This window comes from Lepidochelys kempii, chromosome 3 (assembly GCF_965140265.1).
Source record: "Lepidochelys kempii isolate rLepKem1 chromosome 3, rLepKem1.hap2, whole genome shotgun sequence".
In the NCBI taxonomy this organism is placed as follows: domain Eukaryota; kingdom Metazoa; phylum Chordata; order Testudines; family Cheloniidae; genus Lepidochelys; species Lepidochelys kempii.
The window spans coordinates 196,786,345-196,807,892 of record NC_133258.1 but is presented as its reverse complement, the minus strand read 5'-3'; the positions used below and the strand labels follow the sequence as shown (position 1 = coordinate 196,807,892).

The window sequence follows — 21,548 nt, the reverse complement described above, 5'->3', positions numbered from 1 at the left end:
CTTCTTGCGAACCGGGGGGGGTTTCCTAGAATCTGGGGGGGTGGTGGGTGCAGCAGCAGCAGCAGCAATCACCCTGGTGCCTCCTGCTACCGGTGCCCCAGCAGGGGGGGTGGCAAGTACCTTAACAATAGTAGTAGGGGGGGGACCTTGGGGGTTGGGCAGGGGTGGTGGTGGGGAAGGGACAACTAATTTTAATAAAGCAGTCTCGCCCCTCTCGTTCCCCGCCATTGTGAGCAGGGAGAGACAGGGAGACACCGGAAGGAGAAGGGGGGAGGGGAGAAGGCAGAATAGCCCCTCCCTCCGCTGGCTGCGGACGGGAAGGGAAAAAATGCCGAGGGAGGGGGGCTGGGAGGAAGGAGGGAACAAAATCGGGGTCCAGTAAAAGGGGCAAATTGTAGGATAAGCAATCCGGGGGGCGGTGCAGACCCACACACGTTTGTCCAAAGAGTCTCGGTTGGTCGGTTGTTAGGTCCGGTCCAGAAGGCAAAGTGCAAAGCAAACAGCTGGATCCGAAGGGAGATGGCAGATTGCCAGCAGGGACAGACTGCGGGGGGGCCGTGACAGTTGTAATAACGATGGGGGGGGTAGGGGCACCGATGGATCGGGGGTGGGGGTCTCCACGCCACACCCCCTGTGCCGCCACAAAGGCAAGTAATCACAGTCAAACTCCCCCCTACGAGAGTATAATTCAGAAAGTTACTCAGTCTTACGGCCTTCGTCACGATGATTTATATTATTTCTTCTGTCCGATGGAATCTCCGTCTCCGGCTGTGTTGGCTGTGTTCCAAGTCCTCCGGTATGTTAAGAATGCTATAAGGTCCGAGCTACTGGCGAAACGGCTGGGTCTGGGGGTTTCCACTCCCCCCTCCGGACAGCAAAATCGGCAATCTTCCCCCCCCTCCTCCGGGGGCTCAGCTGAGGCAAATAGCTGCGCCCGAAAGCAGGCGTGGGGGGGGGGGGTGGCTGGCGAAGGACGTAGACGGAAAAAACCACAAAAAATGAAAAGAAAAAACAAAAAAGCGTCTGGCCCGGTCGGGGGGGGACTAAGGCAGGTGCAAAAAGTAAGAAAAATCCGGGCCAGGGGGCTTTAGGAAAGAATAGAAAGCAGATAGCTGAGGAGCAAGCAAAAGACGTTCCGTTTCCTAACAGGGAAGGTTCCAGAACAATCAGGAACCTTCTGGAGACAATTAAGACTGACGGGCTGATTAGAACACCTGCAGCTAATCAAGAAGCTGCTAGAATCAATTAAGGCAGGCTAATCAGGGCACCTGGGTTTAAAAAGGAGCTCACTTCAGTTTGTGGTGCGTGTGTGAGGAGCTGGGAGCAAGAGGCACTAGCAGCTGAGAGTGACAATGCGGACTGTTGGAGGACTGAGGTGTACAAGCATCATCAGACACCAGGAGGAAGGTCCTATGGTGAGAATAAAGAAGGTGTTGGGAGGAGGCCATGGGGAAGTAGCCCAGGGAGTTGTAGCTGTAGCACAGCTGTTCCAGGAGACACTCTAGACAGCTGCATTCCACAGGGCCTTGGGCTGGAACCCAGAGTAGAGGGCGGGCCCGGGTTCCCCCCAAATCCTCCCAACTCCTGGTCAGACACAGGAGTCGTTGAACTGGACTGTGGGTTCAGAAAAATGGCCAAGCTGAGGGCTGCCGTGAAGCTCCAAGGCGAGAAAATCTGCCAATAAGTGCAAGACCCACCAAGGTAGAGGAGGAACTTTGTCACAATGTCTAGGCACATATATGGCTCATCACTGTACTACGTGTACCCCAATCAACACAGTGGGCCTGATATTTTTACTCAGCCCACCTTTATAGCCCACCTCTGTGTTAAATGGTCTCAGAGAGGGAGGAGGAGTAAAAAGACCCCTTTACATTGTCAACGTGGTTTAAAGTGGTGATAGTGCAAAGCGAATCAGGGCCAGTATCATCACTGAACCATCAAAACCTTCATATTACTAAACTAATGGAGAGAGTTTCAAAAAGTACACAAGTGATTTAAGGGAACCTGTGGTCCTAAATCTCTCCTTGGTTAACAATGTTATCTTGAAACTGTTATCTTGTTTTGCTTCTTCAACCAATCCCTTTCCTATGATTTATTTTCCTCACTTGCAAGCTCTTCAGGGCAAGAATCACATCCTGCTATTTTTTCTGCAACTCTTATTTGTAGCTAACTACACGTTATAGTTGTCAAGGTAAATACTTAATATATACAACCAGTCGATACTATCCCCAAGGTAGGGACCAAGCTTTTCCATTTGTTCTGTAACGTGCCTTGCACACTTTTGGGAACTGTTAAAATTATTTCTTATTGAAAAGTTATTGCTTTTAGTATGCTCTGTAACTGCCAAGCAACCAGAAGGACATTACCTCTACCCCAGACAGGCTATTAGACATTTAATTATAGCAACCACCTCCAAATATGATGCAAAACTGTTTACATTAATTAGCCTGTTCAGAGAATCTGAGCAATTTGGGCCTCAACTTGACATAAATAGTCTAATAAAGATTCAGTACATTTGAGAATCATTTACAAAATCAGAATTCTAGGCAGAGATATAAAAGTTGTAGGCAACTATATAGGCTTCATAAACCTGAGCTTAGCTGACTTCCATCTTAATCTGTATATATATTGACACACACTGCCAGGTTGCTTAATTGAAAAATAAAACATCCGTGTTACTAAAACAAGTAGACTGTAAGTAGCTACTGAATGTGCAGAAAGCAACTGAATTACCCATGTACAAAAGATGGCTAGGGGATGTAAAAACACATCAATATTTAGTTCTTAGCAGAAAAACTATAAAGCAACATCAAACCTGCTAAATTGCACATACACATAAGGTAGACTTCATAAACTGGTATCAAAGTAAGTTCTTCCAGAGAAGAGGATGAAAACAAACTCATTCTTTGAAATAATGATTTGAAAAAAACAACAGAGAAGAGCTCATCAGTTTGGTTATGGGTAAATGTTTATCTGACCTATTCAGTGTGAATTATTATCTAAGAAAGCAGCAATATAAAGTGTGTGAAAAAGGAGGATAGGATAATTACTTTGGGTTTCAAAAAACAAATTTTCAAGACTGTCTCAAGAAACAGCCATTATATAGCCATGTTTTAAAGCTTTCCTTTTATCTCCAGACAACAACGATAACTGTGGCTATTTTAAATGCAGTAGTGCCCTTCTTCCATACAATATGGGCCTGATGCGTTGACTTCAATGGGATTTAATTCAGGCCCTAGATACTAGATTCAGGCATCCGATGAAGTGAGCTGTAGCTCACGAAAGCTTATGCTCAAATAAATTGGTTAGTCTCTAAGGTGCCACAAGTACTCCTTTTCTTCTTTTTGCGAATACAGACTAACACGGCTGTTACTCTGAAGCCCTAGATACTGTGAAACATTTCTCACTTTTTGGAAAGGCAAAAGTTTCCTTAGCTGAATTCTCTATGTTTGACATCTTCCATACTTCATCCAAGTGCTGAGATATAGTCCCAGCCAACAGATGAATATTAAAAGGTATATTGATGACATCATTGTGACACTCTGTACCTGAAAGTAGCACCCTGGAACCCCCATATTCACCTCTGTGATATTATTATATGTTTTGTACAAAGTATACCTTATGAGGTATTATTTTAAAAAACTTGATCTGCTGAACATTAATATCCTTGTATCATTGTATGGGAAGTTATGAAGTATTGTTATATGTGTTACTTAAATATGTTGTGAGTTTGGGAACACCCACAATCAGCCTTTCAGTTACAACAAAGGAGTAGCCATCAATAGCCAGATGGCGTTAATGGCTCATCAGCGCGCAATCTGCTATCTCAGAGACTTCTCGGAGAAGGCACATACACCATGGGGGAAGACTAACTCACGTCACAGCCAAGATCTTTCCAGCAAGCTAGAAGAAAGTATAAAAAAGAGAGACATTGACACCATCACTTGGCCTCTCTCCCCCCATCTCAACACCTGGAAGCACGTCTGGAAGACAAAGGCTTTGAACTAGGAAAGTTTGATTTCAGACTGGAAGGCAGTCCCAATTCATGTACTGAGGACTTATGACCTGCTTGTACCATCTGCCAGGGTGAGAAACGCTGCTTGAGTCAACTTTCGCTTAGACTAAATGCTTAAGATTTAGAGTGTGTGTTTTTATTTTTATTTCTTAAGGTAACTATCTCTGACCTTTATGCCTACCACTTATAATCACATACAATCTATCTTTCTATAGTTAACAGAATGGCATAGAGCATACACTTGCAAAGTTTGAGGATGATACCAAGCTGGGAAGGGTTGCAAGTGCTTTGGAGGAGAAGATTCAAATTCAGACTGATCTGGACAAACTGGAGAAATGGCCTAAAGTAAACAGGATGAAATACAATAAGGACAAATGCAAAGTACTCCACTGAGGAAGGAACAATGAGTTGTACACATACAAAATGGAAAAAGACAGCCTAGGAAGGAGTACTGCGGAAAGGGATCTGGGGCTCACAGTGGATCACAAGCTGAATATGAGAACAGTGTAACACTGTTGCAAAAAAAGCAAACACCATTCTGGGATGTATTAGCAGGAGTGTTGTAAGCAAGACACGAGAAGTAATTCCTCTGCTCTACTCCGTGCTGATTAGGCCTCAACTGGAGTATTGTGTCCAGTTCTGGGTGCCACATTTCAGGAAAGAGGTGGACAAATTGGAGAAAGTCCAGAGAAGAGCAACAAAAATTATTAAAGGTCTAGAAAACATGACTTATGAAGGAAAACTGAAAAAATTGAGTTTGTTTAGTCTGGAAAATAGAAGACTAAGAGGGGACACGATAACAGTTTTCAAGTACATAAAAGGTTGTTATAAGGAGGAGGGAGAAAAAATGTTCTCCTTAACGTCTGAGGTTAGGACAAGAAGCAATGGGCTTAAATTGCAGCAAGGATGATGTGCCATGCTGTGGCTCAAAATGATACCCTGGAACCCCCATATTCACATGTCATATAATTATGATATGTTTTGAACAAAGTATGCCTCGTTGAGGTATCAATTTAAAAGTCTTGACTTGTTAAGCATTAATATCCTGTTGGATTGTATGTGCTACCATTGTATGGGCAGTTATGAAGTTTTGCTGTGTGTGTGTTACAGAAATATGTTTTAAGGTTGGGAACACCCACAACCAGCCTGTCAGGTACAACAATGGAGCAGCCAGATGCTGCTGATGGCCCATGAAAGGGAGTCCACACTCACGACAACTGTCCTAGGAACTGTATACAATGGGAACTTCTCAGAGGTAGCACACGTAGATTGGAGACTGCTTGACCCACGTCATAGCAAAGGCTCTTTCTAGTAAGCTGGAAGAAGCTATAAAAGGGGGGAAGTGACATCATCACTTGGCCTTACTTCCCCCACAACTCAACACCTGGAAGCACATCTGGAGGACAAATATTGGGAATGGGGGAAGTGGTCCCAGGCTGGAAAGAAGAATCCCAGCCTGTGTTATAAGGAACTATACCATCTACCAGGTGAGACACTGCTTGATTCAAATCCTGTCTAATTTATAGAACTCAGTTTGCAATTTTACTTTTATTTTGTATGTAATCAGCTTACATCTATACGCTTATTACTTATAATCATTTAAAATCTATCTTTCTGTGGTTAATAAATCTGTTGTATATTTTATCTAAAAACAGTGCATTTTGGTTAAAGTGCTTGGAAAATCTGCTCAGGAACAAAAACTGGCGCATATCCTCTCCACATTGAGGGAGGGGCAGACTGGGTCATAAACTTATACTGGTCAGGCATCTGACCAGGGCAAGACAGTACAGCCCTGGGGTCCTAGGCTGCAGAGCTGGGGGAATCGGCTGGAGCCTCTCTACTGTTAGTTCATGAGTGAACTGAGAGAAACATTCATGAAGCTCAGCTGGGTGTGTCCCTGACTGTGCATGTCTGTGTAAGTACAGTAACTGACAGAGGTTTGTGGCTTAGCAACAGCATCACAATGTGAAAGGAAGCCCAGGTTGGAGGGACAGAGGGCCCAGCAGTACCCCAGTTCCAGGTTGCACCCCGGGAAGACCCGTCATAGGCAGTTTAGGTTGGACATTAGGAAAATCTTCCTGTCAGGGGAGTTAAGTACTGGAATACATTGTCTAGGGAGGCTGTGGAATCTCCATCATTGGAGATTTTTAATAGCAGGTTAGACAAACACCTGTCAGGGATGGTTTAGATAACTCAGTCATGCCATGAGTGCAGGGGACTGAGCTAGGTCCCTTCCAGTTCTATAATTCTATGATTCTGTGAAAGTTGACTGGCTGGTGAGGGGATACATTCGTTTTTTGTAAGAATCTTTCATTAGGGTGTTTTCAACATGAGCTTAGTCTTTGATTTTAGTCTTATAGTAAATTACCAAGTATTAAATACCATGTCTGTTTACTCTTAAGACAAAAAACGTATGTAAGAGGATGTTAAACCTTATCAAAGAATTACTGTTTGCCTTTACCATACATATCAGTTCCCAACTTTTATATCATTTTACTTTGTCTTAACTAGGTGTCATAACTTCTCACTATTCTCTAGTTTTCAATTACAATGACAACTAAGTAGCCTTTAGTCAGTGCCACCAAAAGCTATGCTTTATCCGATCAAGATGAGGTACCCAATACAGTGACCTCATTCCTTCATTTATATTTTATTTAACTTGATTTCTAATTATTTTTAAAGATGGAAAGCAAAATCTATGCATGCACTTAAACCATTTATGAGAATTGTTTCTGTATAAATATAGAATGTGTGGTTGGCACCTTGCTCAGCTGAGCTTTCTGGATAGGAAACAACCATGTTCAAATAAGGAGCTTAAATACTGTGATAATGGACACAAATACTCTGCTAATGAAGACGGGGTAAAGTAGCTGAACAGAACTTAATTGAAAGGCAAGAAATATAGGCTTTAGAAAGTGTTCAGAACTACACCCTCTAACTTCTGGGGACAACCACCTTACATGCACTACGGACCTGGAATACAAAGAAACAGATAAGTCTCTTTTCTACAATCTAAAATATAGGCAAAACACACTTCTTTGTGTACAGAGCCTATTAAATTGATGTTCCCCGTAATTCTCACCTTTCTCTATCCTGTTCCAGGGCTTTTTGTTCAGCTTCTAGACTAGCCTGCAGACCTGCCTGTTCACTGCAGCTGCTGTTCAGAATTGCAAGTTTTTGTTTTTGCTCTTCAATTTCAACATCTATTGTGGAACGACGCTGCAAAGCAGAGTGTCTCCTTTCCAACTTAGCTACTGCTTGCTCCAGTGCCTCTCTCTGCTGTTTTTCCCTTGATTCAAGAATTTCTTTTTCTTTTTTCCGAACTTTTTCCTCCTGACGAGCTACGTTAGCTGTAAATTCGAATGTTTCTTGGAGCTGCTGCAGCTGGTTAGTGCTGACTCTATATTGCGCAAGCTGTTCTTCTTTTTCTTCCATTTCTTTCTCAACTTGATAAAGAGTATTGTCTAACCCTAGCAGACCTCTATCAAGGACTTCAGAAGCTCTCTGTTTTTCTTCCAACAAAGCTGGCAAGTGATTATGCATCAGGTATTGAAGCTGGCGCTCTTTATACTGTAGCCTGTATTCTGCTGGCTTTATTTTGTCAAATTCTTCAACCATCAGTGCAGCATCCACAACGTTTTCATCATCTTTCTTGAGGAAGTTTAACCGTTCTTTGTGTGCATATTTTAAACGGTCCAGAGCTTCATGTTCATCTGCTACTTCCTTTTCTAGATGATCCCTTTGTTGAAATAAGTCTTTCTCCAAAATAGTTAACTGTTCTAATTGCTTTCTTTTAAAATCCATGAAATTATGCTGTGCTTTTTCTAATTCTTCATTGTCTTCGTCACCTTCGGATTTAGCTTCCTTGACCCTCAAGAGAGATTCTCTAATATCTTCAAGTTCTCTTTTCTCTTCTTCAACCCTTTGCACATCCCCTCTTTTGAGTAGCTGTATCATGACCTGTTTCTCTCGAAGTTGTCCTTCTAGGTGAGCCACTTGCATCACCTGCTCCCTTTCTTGTTCTTCGAGCCTCTTTTTTTCAAATTCCAGCTTGATGTACTGTTCATCTTTTTCCTTTTTAAGTTTTTCTAGTTCTCTAAAAATCTGCATTTTCTCAACTTTTTCATTATTATTAAGTTCTTGCAAGCGTTGCAGTTCTTCTTTAACTCGAGCAAAAATTTCTTCCTGTTGTTTCGTTTTCTGAAGTTCTATCTCCTGCTGTTCCCGTAGTCTTTCTTCTTCAAATTTCTCTTTTTCAGCCAGCAAGTCTTTTAACCTGCTTTCAATGTGAACGCTTCGCCGTTTCAGGCTCTCTTCCTGTTTTCGTATTTCTAGTTGTACTATTTCTGTTTCCTTGCGCTGTGACTCCACCTCTTGCTGCATTCTTTCTAGTTCTGCCTTGTCAGATTTTTGTTTTTCTTCCATTTCTTCTATCAGCTTCCTAAAAAAAAATATGTACAATATATATATGAGATTAATATCTTCAAAATGTCCCTTCCATTTCCCTAATATGGTTAATATATTCCTAAAAGTTAACAGGGTTTGGAAGAGGATCTAAAAACACATACCAACTTGAATTGTTTTGTTTAAAGAGACAATTTTATTTCAGTCTTTTTTGATTTGCCTCATGTTAGAAGCATGCCTTCATAATTTAGCAGCTTATATTTAACTCAATTTCTGGAGAAAAACATAATTATCAGATCGAAATTACTTCAAACAAAGCTTTACCTGACAAGCAGATACACTACAGAATTGACACATACTGAACTATCATTAAATTATCTTTAAAATTGTAGGTATATGAAATTACATGAAGTCAATTCATGTTAGTAGTAGAAGCACTACATGTTTAAACCACAATAACTCTATCCAATGCAATAATACTCATTAAATACATACTGCATGACTGCACTGCACAATAAGATTCAGGCATGAACACAATGATTAGATTAAAAATTCACATCCTCCAATCTTGTTTGAGTCAACTGTTTTAATCCATCAAATTTCACTCTTTTAGGGAACTTCCTCTTGTAATTGGCACATTTGGTTGGAAGTGTGGGAATAGCTGCTGTCTCCTAGAGACAAATTGTCTTCTCTTCCTTATACAGGATATAATTCTCCTCTCACAGTCTCTTTTGGGGGGGGGGGTGTCAAGATTAATTGTGAGGGAGTGTAGAAAATGCCAAGCTACACATATCTGCATAGTGCAGTAGTCTGAAGATTAGTAGAATGACATTGTACAGCCAATCATTTAGCCTTGAGTAAGTAAAATATTCAAACTCAGACAAAATAAGAGAACAAAAGAAAATACATATAGAAAACCAACAAAATCTGAACTCAAATAATACATATGCCTTCATATATACTCAACGACAGTGAGTATAGTGAGGCAGGATAGTCCAGTGGTTAGAGCTTGGTCTTCAACTCCCTGGACTTCCTGTGTGACCTTGGGCAAGTCACTTTGCTTCTCTGTCTTAGTTTCCCATCTGTAAAATGGGGACAATAGTATTTACCTACTCCACAGGGATGTTCTGAGGATAAATTCACTAAAGATTGTGAGGCACTCAGACATTGAAATTATGCGGGACATAAATACCTCATATGGGTAGTAGATAAAAGTTACCTTTTACTTTCTAATTTTTCTAGTTCCTCTCGTTGTTGTCTCTCAAATTCTAGTCTAATTAAAAAAATAGGGAAAAATGAGTGTCATTTCTTGAAAATTACAGAACAGAAATAAAGCGTGGTACATTTTATATCATGGTATCTGTTTTAAAAGTTTACATTGATATTGTGGCCTGGCAAGTTTTACAATAACTTAATACGCTCTAAGAATTGAAAACATTTCATTAAATATGGCCACCAATTAGATTCTGTGCTGCTGGGCACTTGTATGGAAGCTGAAAAGTAAATGAATTTCTGGGAAGAAACTATTTAAATAGTAAAGTTAAACAAGACAGATAAATGATTAACACAGCCTCTGCAAGTTAACTATATGCAGACATGGCAATCAATATATAGAAATTGAGTTTCTCTACCTTAGACAGATTGGTCCTTTTACAGGGAACAGACTGCCACAGGAGGTAGAGAGAAACAAAGTGATCAATTAAGAAAGGAACTGACAGAAAAAAAAGTCAAGAGAAAAGCATTAAAGAATATTTTAAAGCCAACAACCTATCTACAAACTTAGCTTTTTTAAAAAAGCAAACGCTCAGACCATTAGCTTTGCTCTCTAAGAGGTTACATTAGTTAGGTTCACATTCTTCAAGCAACAGTCAATCACACTGTAACTCTAACTAAACAGCTATTCACATAAATCGAAGAGTTATTTTTCCTAAGCATGCTTTTCATATGCCAATGATTGTTATTCAATTTTCATGTTCCTTTGACTTATTAACTGGGCACAAATTTGAGAAGACTAAAGGTATTTGAATTTCAAAAGGACCTAAATGGAGCCTGAAAGCTATTTTTTCTCCGAATAAGCAAATAATCATTGTAATTCAGTTGTTCTAATATACCTAATAAAAAGAAAAGCAGGCCGACATAAAATGAAACATGGTATAAAACCCCATTTCAGGGCATCAAAATATTTGGATTCACAGGGTTTTCGGTAACTGAGGGTGTTGTTGGTATTTTGAATACTGCTGGGAATATTATGTAACATTAGAAGAGTCAGGTGCCTGAAACTCTTGAACAGAAGTCTTCCCCCCCCCCCGCACTATTTAAATCTAATTAAAACAAAATATTTGTTAAGAGACTCATGCCCAGGGGCATCACCTACATTTTTATAAGAAATATTTTCATATTAAGGACTCAGTTGAACAGTATTAATATAAATACATAACATATGCTTTTATTTAATATTATTTTCTGCAAATAGTACAACTGTCCACCACAGAAAGGGAAAAAGAGGTATTGTATGGGGCAGGTGCAATTGGAAGATAAAATATATAGCAAGCATCTACCATTTTTTATTTAAATAAAAAGCTAAAAAAACTGGATTTCTTGTACTCTAGGCACCTATATCAATCAGTTTAAATACAGTAGAAATCAACAACAAACTGCACAACACTCCATACACATAACTTTATGACTGTGAAACGAATTAAAACAAATCCCACTTTCTGTAGGTATCACCCCATAGGCTATGATTTAGTCACAGAGGTCATGGAAGTCACAGAATCCGTGATTTCCAGCGACCTCCGTGACTTCAGCCTGTGGTGGTCAGGAGCTCCAGGGTCCCCCCCCCCACCTCAAGTGGGGGCAGAGAGCTGCAGGGTATCCCCGGTACCTCTGGTGGGGCCCCCGGAGCGCCAAGCTGCTGTGGGGGGTGGGGAACCCCCAGCTCCCAGGTGGCGGGAGAACCCACAAGCCCCCAGCTGCTGCGGGCAGTGGAAGAACCCTGGCCGCCAGCGGGGGTACACCCCTCGAGCCTCCGGTCACTGCAGGCAGTGGGGGAATCCCTGAACCTTCAGCCACCTCAGGCAGCGGGGGAATCCCCCAAGCCACCGACCACTACGGGCCACCCTGCAACTCCTGGCCAACATAGGAGGCAGGAGCACCCCACAGCTCCTGGCCCCGATGGGCAGCGGGGGACCCCTGGTGGTGCAGGTGGCAGGGGTACCCTGTAGCCCCCAGCTGCTGCAGGTGGATCCTAGCCCCTGCGCAGCTGGCCTGCTTCAGGCAGCGTGGGGACCCACAGATCCCCATTTTGTCAGGTATATTTTTAGTAAAAGTCATGGACAAATCACGGCTTCCGTGAATTTTTCTCTTTTGCCCGTGACCTGTCTGTGACTTTTACTAAAAATATCCATGACAAAATCTTAGCCTTAATCATCCCTCACTCTCAAAAGCTCCATTAAAGAGGATAAGCATGTCCTAAACATCAACAGGTTTGAGTTACTGTAGACCAAGATGAGGAACACATTCCAAAGGAATAGAACCCTCACAAAGATTATCTCGCCAATAAGCCACTTGTGTTCACGTCAAGGGGATGTCTACTAGTGGGCCTCTGTTGATCTCAACTTCAGTAATATGGTACAGGAAGAGAAGAGGTCTCTCCAGAAGATAGACCTAAAGCTACTTAGCACTTTATAGATCAATGACAACACCCAGAGCTCCATCCAGAAACACACAAGATGACAGAGCAGATCACGAAACACTGGATGGATATGGTCCTGATGGGACACTTCACTTAGGCATGTTGCCATATTCTGCTCTAGCTTTAGCTCAGAAATGGGGTTAAATACAATGCTTTAGTCTAGTGTCAGGGTAATAAAAAGCATGAATTACAACAGTGTAGTCTGTCACAGAAAGAAAGGATACAACCTCTTCAAAAAATGAAAAAGTGAAAAGTTGCCTTGGGTACCAATAAAAGATGACCATCCAACAAGAACTAGGAATATAACCAGACTATCAGATTCCGGACACAGATAATACAGTTGGGAAGCGTGCCAGACACGGACAGACATAAATTTGCCATATTTCTCATTGCCTTCCTCCATATCACCTCTGTTTACCAGGACTGTGCCTCAGACAGTTAACTTTTATCCACTCTCACACCTCAACCAGACTTTGGAAAAGGAACTCAACTGCACTGTCAGGGTCATACTACATACAGCTATTATACTGCATACTAAAAACAACAACGCAACCATATGATTCCTTATTGGTGGACTCGTATACATATTATTCAAAGGAGAGGACAAAAGTGAACTTTGGGGAGCTTCATACAAGAGCAGCCTATCAGTAGAAGAGCAGTTCCTCTTTGGAACAAGCCCACTTAAAGCAGTACTATCAACTCTTACCAAGATCAAAAGCACGTCAAAATAACCTCGTTGTCAATAATATCAAAAACAGCTAAGAGACCTAATACCAGCATGAATACTTGGAGCCAGGTGTAAACTGGTATACTGGTGATTTCAGTGGAGCTAGGCTGATTTAAACCAGTTGAATATCTGGTATTGATTTTCATGTATCACTAACTAGTTGTTAATACCCAGACAAGGGTCAGAGAATTCTGAGACATCTACCTACTGTGACTTATCTTGCAACAAACTTATCAGTAATCTTTACCACAAGGAGTTGTGATGGTTTCTTGAGCACAGGTCATACCAAATACTCTTAAATGCATCAGATTGCCAGCTTCTCTCAAAAGGAAATGTTGATAATTTCCATCAATAAAAGGGTAAGCATTTCCCTTATGGCCTTCAGCAACTAGTAAAGACATGGATTAATGTTCTCTCAATACTTTCAGTACACGTCAAGAGTGCCACTGATTAAAACTCAAGCAGAGATGAGGTAACATTTGCCTCCTCGTGACAAAGATACACCAACTTTGGCCTGAATCAGAATGCAATTTCACCATAAAACAACAATTTCCTTTCAACAGAAAGTACTCAAATCAGCACTCAGGTGGACACACCCAGAATTCACCAAGCTGTCTACAACACAAAACAAAACTGATTGAGAATTTTGTCTCTAGGAAGGATTTTGCAAAGAACCTCTACTTGCCTTCCCACAACTACTGCATAAGAGTTTTTAAATTCTTTGAGAGTTGATCAGTTTCCCTCCGAGACTTCTATCATTGTTCTAGCTCTCACCATCTCCTTCCTCTTTCAGTTGTTGCAGGCCATGTGTGAACCTGATGACTCTGAAGGGAAAGCCAGGGAGGGCAGTGTATATAGGCCACCTCATCAATGGTTAAGGATAAAAGAATACTATAGAATTGCAAACCATCAACTCAGTGATCCATCAGAGGAAAAGCTTTCTCCCTCAGAACCCTTCAAAAATGCTCTGGCTCTATTAATTTCCCAAGAGAGACCAACGAAAAGGTCAGCTGAAGTTTATATGATTTATAGCTGTTTGTTTCCACATCCTCTATTATTTGTTAGTAGCATTTGGAGTGTATTAGGTGAAACTAAACTACTAAAATTAGCTTGAAATGCATAGAATGTATATTAAAAGAAATTTCACCACTACCATCTCATGTCACTGTCAATTTTACAAGCATAAGCACAGTAACTTGCTTTTCTTTTTCCATTTTTCTTCTTCAGTGAAAAAATCCTTATATTTCCTTAACATACAATAGGTATTAAAAGCATAAGTGGTATAATCAAAATGAAGAAATTCTACATTAAACTTTAAAATAAGGATAAAAACTGCCCTTTGTTCTTTTGCACAATTCCCACAATGGAATTTAATCTGATTTAATTGGAGTTAAATGGACATCATTATCCCTGAAAAAAATAAGACTTTAGGTATACTATATACCAGATAAAAGCGGCAAAGAGTCCTGTGGCACCCTACAGACTAACAGACGTATTGGAGCATGAGCTTTTGTGGGTGAATACCCACTTCGTCGGATGCACGTACGTGTCAAATTTGTAAGTACTTACATTGTGGACATGCTGCAGAGTAAATTAAGTCAATTCTAATAGCACAATACTCCAATAGCTTAATTTAGGCAGCACAACATGTACTATTACAGATGCACAACTATGCAGGCAAGACCGAGTGCTGGCAAGACTACAAAGATGTTACCATACTAGTTTAGCACCCCCAATGTATATGCTTAATAAAAAAAAAAAAGCTAAATCTATGGCAAGACCAAGGTTTCTCATAAGTGGTTTTAAAGGTATAGTAAAATATAACTTACACAAAGTTCTCAAGTGAAATCTTCAACATAAATCTATGAACAAAAGCTCTCTTTTACCCACAGCTTATTAGCTGAAGTAGTGTTGAATGATACCGAATAAGAGACGAAGAGTGAAAATAAGCAGAATAAAACATTTTGGACATTAAACCAAAATTTTATTTAATATGGCACAACATTTTACAGAACAACAGAAGTAAAACTAACCCTGCCTGAAGGCATCATAATTGAATTAAAAGAATCCCTAAAAATTCCTTAGAGAACTGCATTATTATACAAAAGGTTATTCTTTGTGAGGCACACAAAATTCTCACGGTATGAAAACCACAAAGAGAGAGACCCATTTATATAGAAAACGTACAGAAATCTCCAGTAATCAGCCAACATTTAGCAACAGTTACTACACAGTGGTATCTAGAATAATGCAATTATAGCCTGTTTTGGATAGACTAATCTGTCTCAAGTAACACTGTTGGCAATTGTCGAACTTTTTAATCACTAATTCAGACTACATTACTGTCATACTAGTAAACCTAGATAAAATTCTGGCTCTGGTACAGAAAAAACTTAATTTAAAAGAGCTTTTTTATAATGCAATATGGTAATTCTCAGTTTTAAATGTACATAACACATTCAATTATGTTAATCCTTAGGGCCACAAAAGATGACAATTGCCTTCATAATAATGCACTAACTTTGCAATTGTTACCTGTTTTGCACTTTTGGTTTGTCTTATTGTCTAGTTGGGCTGCAGTATCAACGTTAATACATGAAATGTCATGCCAATGCACCAAACACTTAAACAGTTAAATAACTGCAATGTTGACAAGGTACGATTTTAAAAAAATAGCAATTTACATCTTTCATCTCTTTTGTTCACTGAGGCAATAGAAGTTTGTCCCCATCTTAATATTTTCCCCTTACTCTTGTATTTCGTCTTTGTATACTATATCCCATTCCTCTTTTGTATTTTCTTATTGTATCTTTTCTCTACTTTTCTCCCTTCCACTTTCCTTTTCTTACTTTCTACGTATTCCTCTCTACCTACTTCATTCCTTTATTTTCTTTCCCTGTTCACTTCACTCCCAAGCTTTTATTCTTTAAACGGTAGCTAATTCCCCCGCTCCCAAACTACCTTTTATTCTTTCATACAAAGATCAACTGACATGTTCATTCAGTAGCCTTGGTTCTGGAGGGGTATAGCTTTCAAAAGGGCTTGAGCTGCTTACGAGCTGAAGGAGGACTTGCAGATAGCCTTCAAAGACCCACATTTAAGCCCGGGGCCTTCTGAAGCAGAAGAAAAAGAATGGATGTATACTTACTGCATCCAGGTATTTATTGCAAAACTTGATTGTCAACGGAGACTAAAACAAGTGCTGCTACAAGGTCATAAAGTAACCTAGTTACTCAGAGTTACAAACTGATTGGTCAACCACACACCTCATTCTGAACCGGAAGGATGCAATCAGGCAGCAGCAGAGACGACTCCCGCAAAGAAAAGAGCAAATACTGTACAGTACTATGTTAAACATCAAAATAAAGACAGAGTTTAAAAAAAGATTTGACAAGGTAAGAAAATGGTTTCTGTGCTTGTTTCATTTAAATTAAGAGGGTTAAAATCAGCATTTTTTCTGTATAGTAAAGTTTCAAAGCTGTATTAAGTCAATGTTCACTTAGACTTTTGAAAGAACCATAATGTTTTGTTCACAGTTACAAACATTTCAGAGTTATGATCTCCATTCCCAAGGCGTTCGTAACTGAGATTCTACTGTATGTGCATATACAGTAATTCTGATGAGCCTTAGGATGTCAGGAGTACATTCTGAAGACACATCAAGAGCAGGAAAGCAAGTAATCTTACCTGCATGAATAGCCACTAAAGTTTAACAAGCTGGCTAGTCAAAGCTCTTTATACTACCTGGCTGAATTTACATGGCATGAGAATCTAAAAAGCAAAGTGTTTACATTTAAAGCTGTGTTTCCACCTAGAGAAGAAAGAGAAAGGTAGGACTAATTGTCCACCCTATTCCTATTCCACCTGCTCCTTAATATTAGGATACATAATATCAACCTGCTTTGAAAGCAGAGCTGGTTAAACTAGCTTGTGCAAAGTGTTTTAAGATCAACTTCAGGTCATTACAATGGCTGTCAATTAATCGCAGTTAAAGCCCCCCCCCCCCCCCCCATCCTCCCTGTAGTCACTCCCCTGTCTCCCAGACCCTGCTTCTGCTCTAAAGGACTTGTAGGTTCTAAAGTGTTATGTTGTTTCATCATGTTAAAATAATAATAATAATTCTACACTTCTAAGTTCAACTTTCATGATAAAGAGATGGCACTGCAGTACTCGTATGTGGCGAACTGAAATACTATTTTTTATCTTTGTTACAGTGCAAGTATTTGTAATATAATATACAGTGAGCCCTGTACACTTTGTATTCTGTGTGGTAATTGAAATCAATGTATTTGAAAATGTAGAAAACATCCAAAATATTTAAATAAATGGCATTCTATTATTGTTTAACAGTGTGATTAAAACGGTGATTAATCTTGATTAATTTTTTTAATTGCATGACAGCCCTATTAGAATCCAAATGTTTGTTTTTTTAAAACTGCTTGCTGCTTTAGACAGAATCCCAGAGAGAGCAATATAATCTTAAAATGAAACCTCCTATGGCACAGGTAACTTTACAGAGTCCAGGACATGACCTTCAAATGGCTCTCAGAAATAGGAACCCAACTTCATCAGTGGAGCTAGCAATAAGCAACTCTGATTTATAACCGATCACAGAAAATGAGAACAGAAACCCACAGGCTCTTCTGCCATTGATTGTCCAAGATACCAGACCTTACAAGCTGTTTATTGCAATCTACAGAAACTGTAAAGTTAGCTACCAGCCCTTATGTTATGAATTGCTGAACCCGGAGAAGGGCCATGTAAGTAACAGGCCTTGTAGAAATCAGTCGAAGATGGAAGGCAAAAGAGCACTTCAAACCACTACTATCCAGCTGGTGGGATAGAGACAAGAGAGATTTGGATCCATATAAAATTTCAAACCTTTAAATTTTAATATGAACTACATTTATGACCCCACAGAGAGCTTCATCTCTCACTGCTTCATACTTTTCTATCTTCATCATGTTGCTTTGGAAAAGTATTCCCAAATGTTAGTGCATTGTGCTACACACTAACTGCAGCTTTACAATGTAAAAAGTTTTGAACACTTAAATTAAAATAATGTTTTATTTTAACTACTAATATGAATTTTTAATACTTATTTACTGTGAAAATGACCGTTAGAACTGGATAGATGAAGGCATAATAGAGATGGTAAAGGAAGTTTTGATTCTTAAATTAATATTGAGGTCTCTCTGCCTGTTCAGCTGTAACCTGCAAGAGCCTTAAAAACACAAAGTCTCCTAAACGTATGAATGTGGGAAATTAAAACACGCCTCTAGGTCCTTCTTCCCTATGGAGGAAGAGGGCAAAAAATAATTGCAGCATAGGAGACTACCAAGAACATGACATATTTGACCTTCAGGGATAATTCTTACCCTGCAAGCTGAAAAGACTACATGGAGAAAGAGCACATCAAGGAGGGTAAATATCTTTTTTTTTTTTTTAAAGATTTTTTAAAAAAATTCTTAAGTATACAATATTCATTTTGACAGTGCCCATTTAAATCAAAGGTAACCTAAGATGACAATCTAATCTTGACATCATAACGTGATCTGTGTAGATTGGAAGTATTTTTTGGACACAGACTTCATGACATGAGTGCCATTAACTTCCATTGACATATTGTTTTGATGCTACACCTTCTCCTACAGTCTTCCAATTAGCATCAATATTAAATTGTGATAAAGTTTATAGGAAGTAATTACAGTGGATAAGCTCAGTTGCAAATCATAGAATATCAGGGTTGGAAGGGACCTCAGGAGGTCATCTAGTCCAACCCCCTGCTCAAAGCAGGACCGATCCCCGATTAAATCATCCCAGTCAGGGCTTTGTCAAGCCTGACCTTAAAAACTTCTAAGGAAGGAGATTCCACCACCTCCCTAGGTGACGCATTCCAGTGTTTCACCACCCTCTTAGTGAAAAAGTTTTTCCTAATATCCAACCTAAATCTTCCCCGCTGCAACTTGAGACCATTACTCCTTGTTCTGTCATCTACTACCACTGAGAACAGTCTAGAGCCATTCTCTTTGGAACCCCCTTTCAGGGAGTTGAAAGCAGCTATCAAATCCCCCCTCATTCTTCTCTTCTGCAGACTAAACAATCCCAGTTCCCTCAGCCTCTCCTCATAAGTCATGTGTTCCAGTCCCCTAATCATTTTTGTTGCCTTCTGCTGGACTCTCTCCAATTTGTCCACATCCTTCTTGTAGTGTGGGGCCCAAAACTGGACACAATACTCCAGATGAGGCCTCACCAGTGTCCAATAGAGGGGAACTATCACGTCCCTCGATCTGCTGGCAATGCCCCTACTTATACACCCCAAAATGCCATTAGCCTTCTTGGCAACAAGGGCACACTGTTGACTCATATCCAGCTTCTCGTCCACTGTCACCCCTAGGTCCTTTTCTGCAGAACTGCTACCTAGCCATTCGGTCCCTAGTCTGTAGCGGTGCATTGGATTCTTCCGTCCTAAGTGCGGGACTCTGCACTTGTCTTTGTTGAACCTCATCAGATTTCTTTTGGCCCAATCCTCCAATTTGTCTAGGGCCCTCTGTATCCTATCCCTACCCTCTGGCATATCTGCCTCTCCTCCAAGTTTAGTGTCATCTGCAAACTTGCTGAGGGTGCAATCCACACCATCCTCCAGATCATTTATGAAGATATTGAACAAAACCGGCCCCAGGACCGACCCTTGGGGCACTCCACTTGATACCGGCTGCCAACTAGACATGGAGCCATTGATCACTACCCGTTGAGCCCGACAATCTAGCCAGCTTTCTATCCACCTTATCATCATACAAGGATTGGCCAACAATAAGGCTAACTAGCTTTCACACACGTGGGAATGGGCCTTACAAGCATGCAGATATATTTTCAAAACAGGATGACTAGCTCAGATGGAGAGCTCCTCATCTTGTCAATTTCATAACCTCCATATCTCCTTATCAATGCTGAGTCTGCAATGGTGGATTTTACTGTGGAATCAAATCTTTGCCTCATAATTGTGGTGCAGAATCTAAGTTTGCATAAAAAGAGTAAGCATACATTTTATACACAAACAATCTATGTTAAAAAATTCAACTTGCACAGTCAAGGAAATGCAAGAATTAAGGTTGTCTGTGTGACCTTAATTTGGCCTTCTTTTGTGTACGCATTATGATACAGACTTAATTACATGATCACATATTATTTTATTCCCACGCAACCTTAATTCTGGAATTTCTGAATTTTGAGTGCTTGATTTACAAACTTAATAATGTTCTTTTAACAGTTTGTGTACAATTAGCTAGTTTTTAAAATAGCAAACTGAAAATCAAACAAATTCATTGTGTGGCATCATACAGACACCACAAGGGTCATCAGCAGGATTGGAACCTTTAAATCTACTACATGCTTGAGCTCTTTGAGTAACCGATAGCAGTAGTAGGTTGTCATCCTTTGTGCAGAGCAGAACTTTAGAGGGGGAAGAGACACATACTTTGCCAGTAGGTTTTCCAAGTATTTGCTGACAGCAGAGGAATTCTGAGACTCAGAAACCTTGGGTTCCATTCCTGGTTATGGTAGGGAAGTGCTGCAGAGGGCACAGATCATTCTGCTCATTACCTGCAAGCTTGACCCCTTCTACTTCATCCCCTCCAAACTTTCCTTGTCCCAATATTGTCTCTTTCTCAGGCTGGCTCCTTGTCCTAGTCCAATTCTCCTCACCTTGGCAGGCCCCATCTCCATTCCTCATGCTTCTCATCTCAGATCAAGCCTCATTGCCCAGCCTTTTCTAATCTTCATCCCTAGACTCCCTGTCACAGTTGTTCCCCTTGTAACTTGCCCCAGTCTTCTCTCTACTCCCAGACCCAGTCTCCTGGCCTAGCCATCCCCAATTTATCCCTACCCCACCTCAGCTCCTTGTCCGCAGCCTTCTTATCCAGCCAGTCCTAGTTCCCCATTTCCTGACTCCTCATCCAATCAGTTTCTCTCTTCCTCGCCCCTCTCTTCATGTTCTGGCTCGGAGTCCCAGTCTCCCTCCCCAGTCTCCTCATTCAATCTCAGTGTACCACCATCCCCCAACCTCCTTCCCTCTGCCTTATTTGTTCCTAATCCCTATTTCCCACCTAGCTCCTGCCTCAGCCCCCAGTCCCAGTCACTGTGTCCTGACAGACGCAGTCTCCCCTACCCAGTTCACAATCCCATTCTCCTTCCTTAACCAGTATGAGGCTCCTCAGACCGCAGCTCCCAGGCCCAAATTCCATCCCCCTTTCCACTCCCCTGCCAGCCTCCAAGCCCAGTTTCTCCCTTGCCTGAGGCTCCTTGTCCTAATCTACTCAATATTCCACCCCCACGTCTGGCTCTTGTCCCGTCTGCACTTCAATGTGGCAGCTGCCTCCAGCACAGTCCTGAGCCTAGGTGGCAGGACACTGGGAGCACAGGACAGAGCCCCTTGCTCTCAGTTACGGTGCCCAGACCTGGTAACAGCCTAGCCCACAACAGCCCAGACCTGCAACAGCAGAGAAAGTCCTGCTCGGCCCTAGGCTAGCTATATGGACAGAATCTCCAGAGTTTTTAGCTGCTAAAAATCTATTGAGCGCATATGAAATGTGATTTTTCCCAAGGTTTATAACTTGGCCAGACTTGGGCAGATTTTCATGGGGACTGGAAAAGTCCTAACAGAAGGCCATCCCTCTGCCAAATTTTAAGTGCCTACTCTAAAGCACAGG

General features: G+C 40.9%; 1 protein-coding gene across 3 annotated transcripts in view; it reads right to left on the bottom strand.

Moving 5' to 3' along the window:
* Positions 1 to 21,548, bottom strand: part of KIF16B (kinesin family member 16B) — a 243,691-nt gene that overhangs the window by 90,783 nt on the left and 131,360 nt on the right. For 2 of the 3 annotated variants that reach the window (XM_073339554.1, XM_073339552.1), the window contains exons 18-19: positions 9,639 to 9,692; positions 7,098 to 8,456 (exon numbers count right to left, since the gene is read on the bottom strand). In XM_073339554.1, coding sequence (XP_073195655.1) covers positions 7,098 to 8,456; positions 9,639 to 9,692 — 1,413 coding nt within the window. Of the gene's footprint in view, positions 1 to 7,097; positions 8,457 to 9,638; positions 9,693 to 10,050; positions 10,084 to 21,548 lie in introns of all 3 variants that reach the window. The other variant, XM_073339553.1, reaches the window with a different exon arrangement.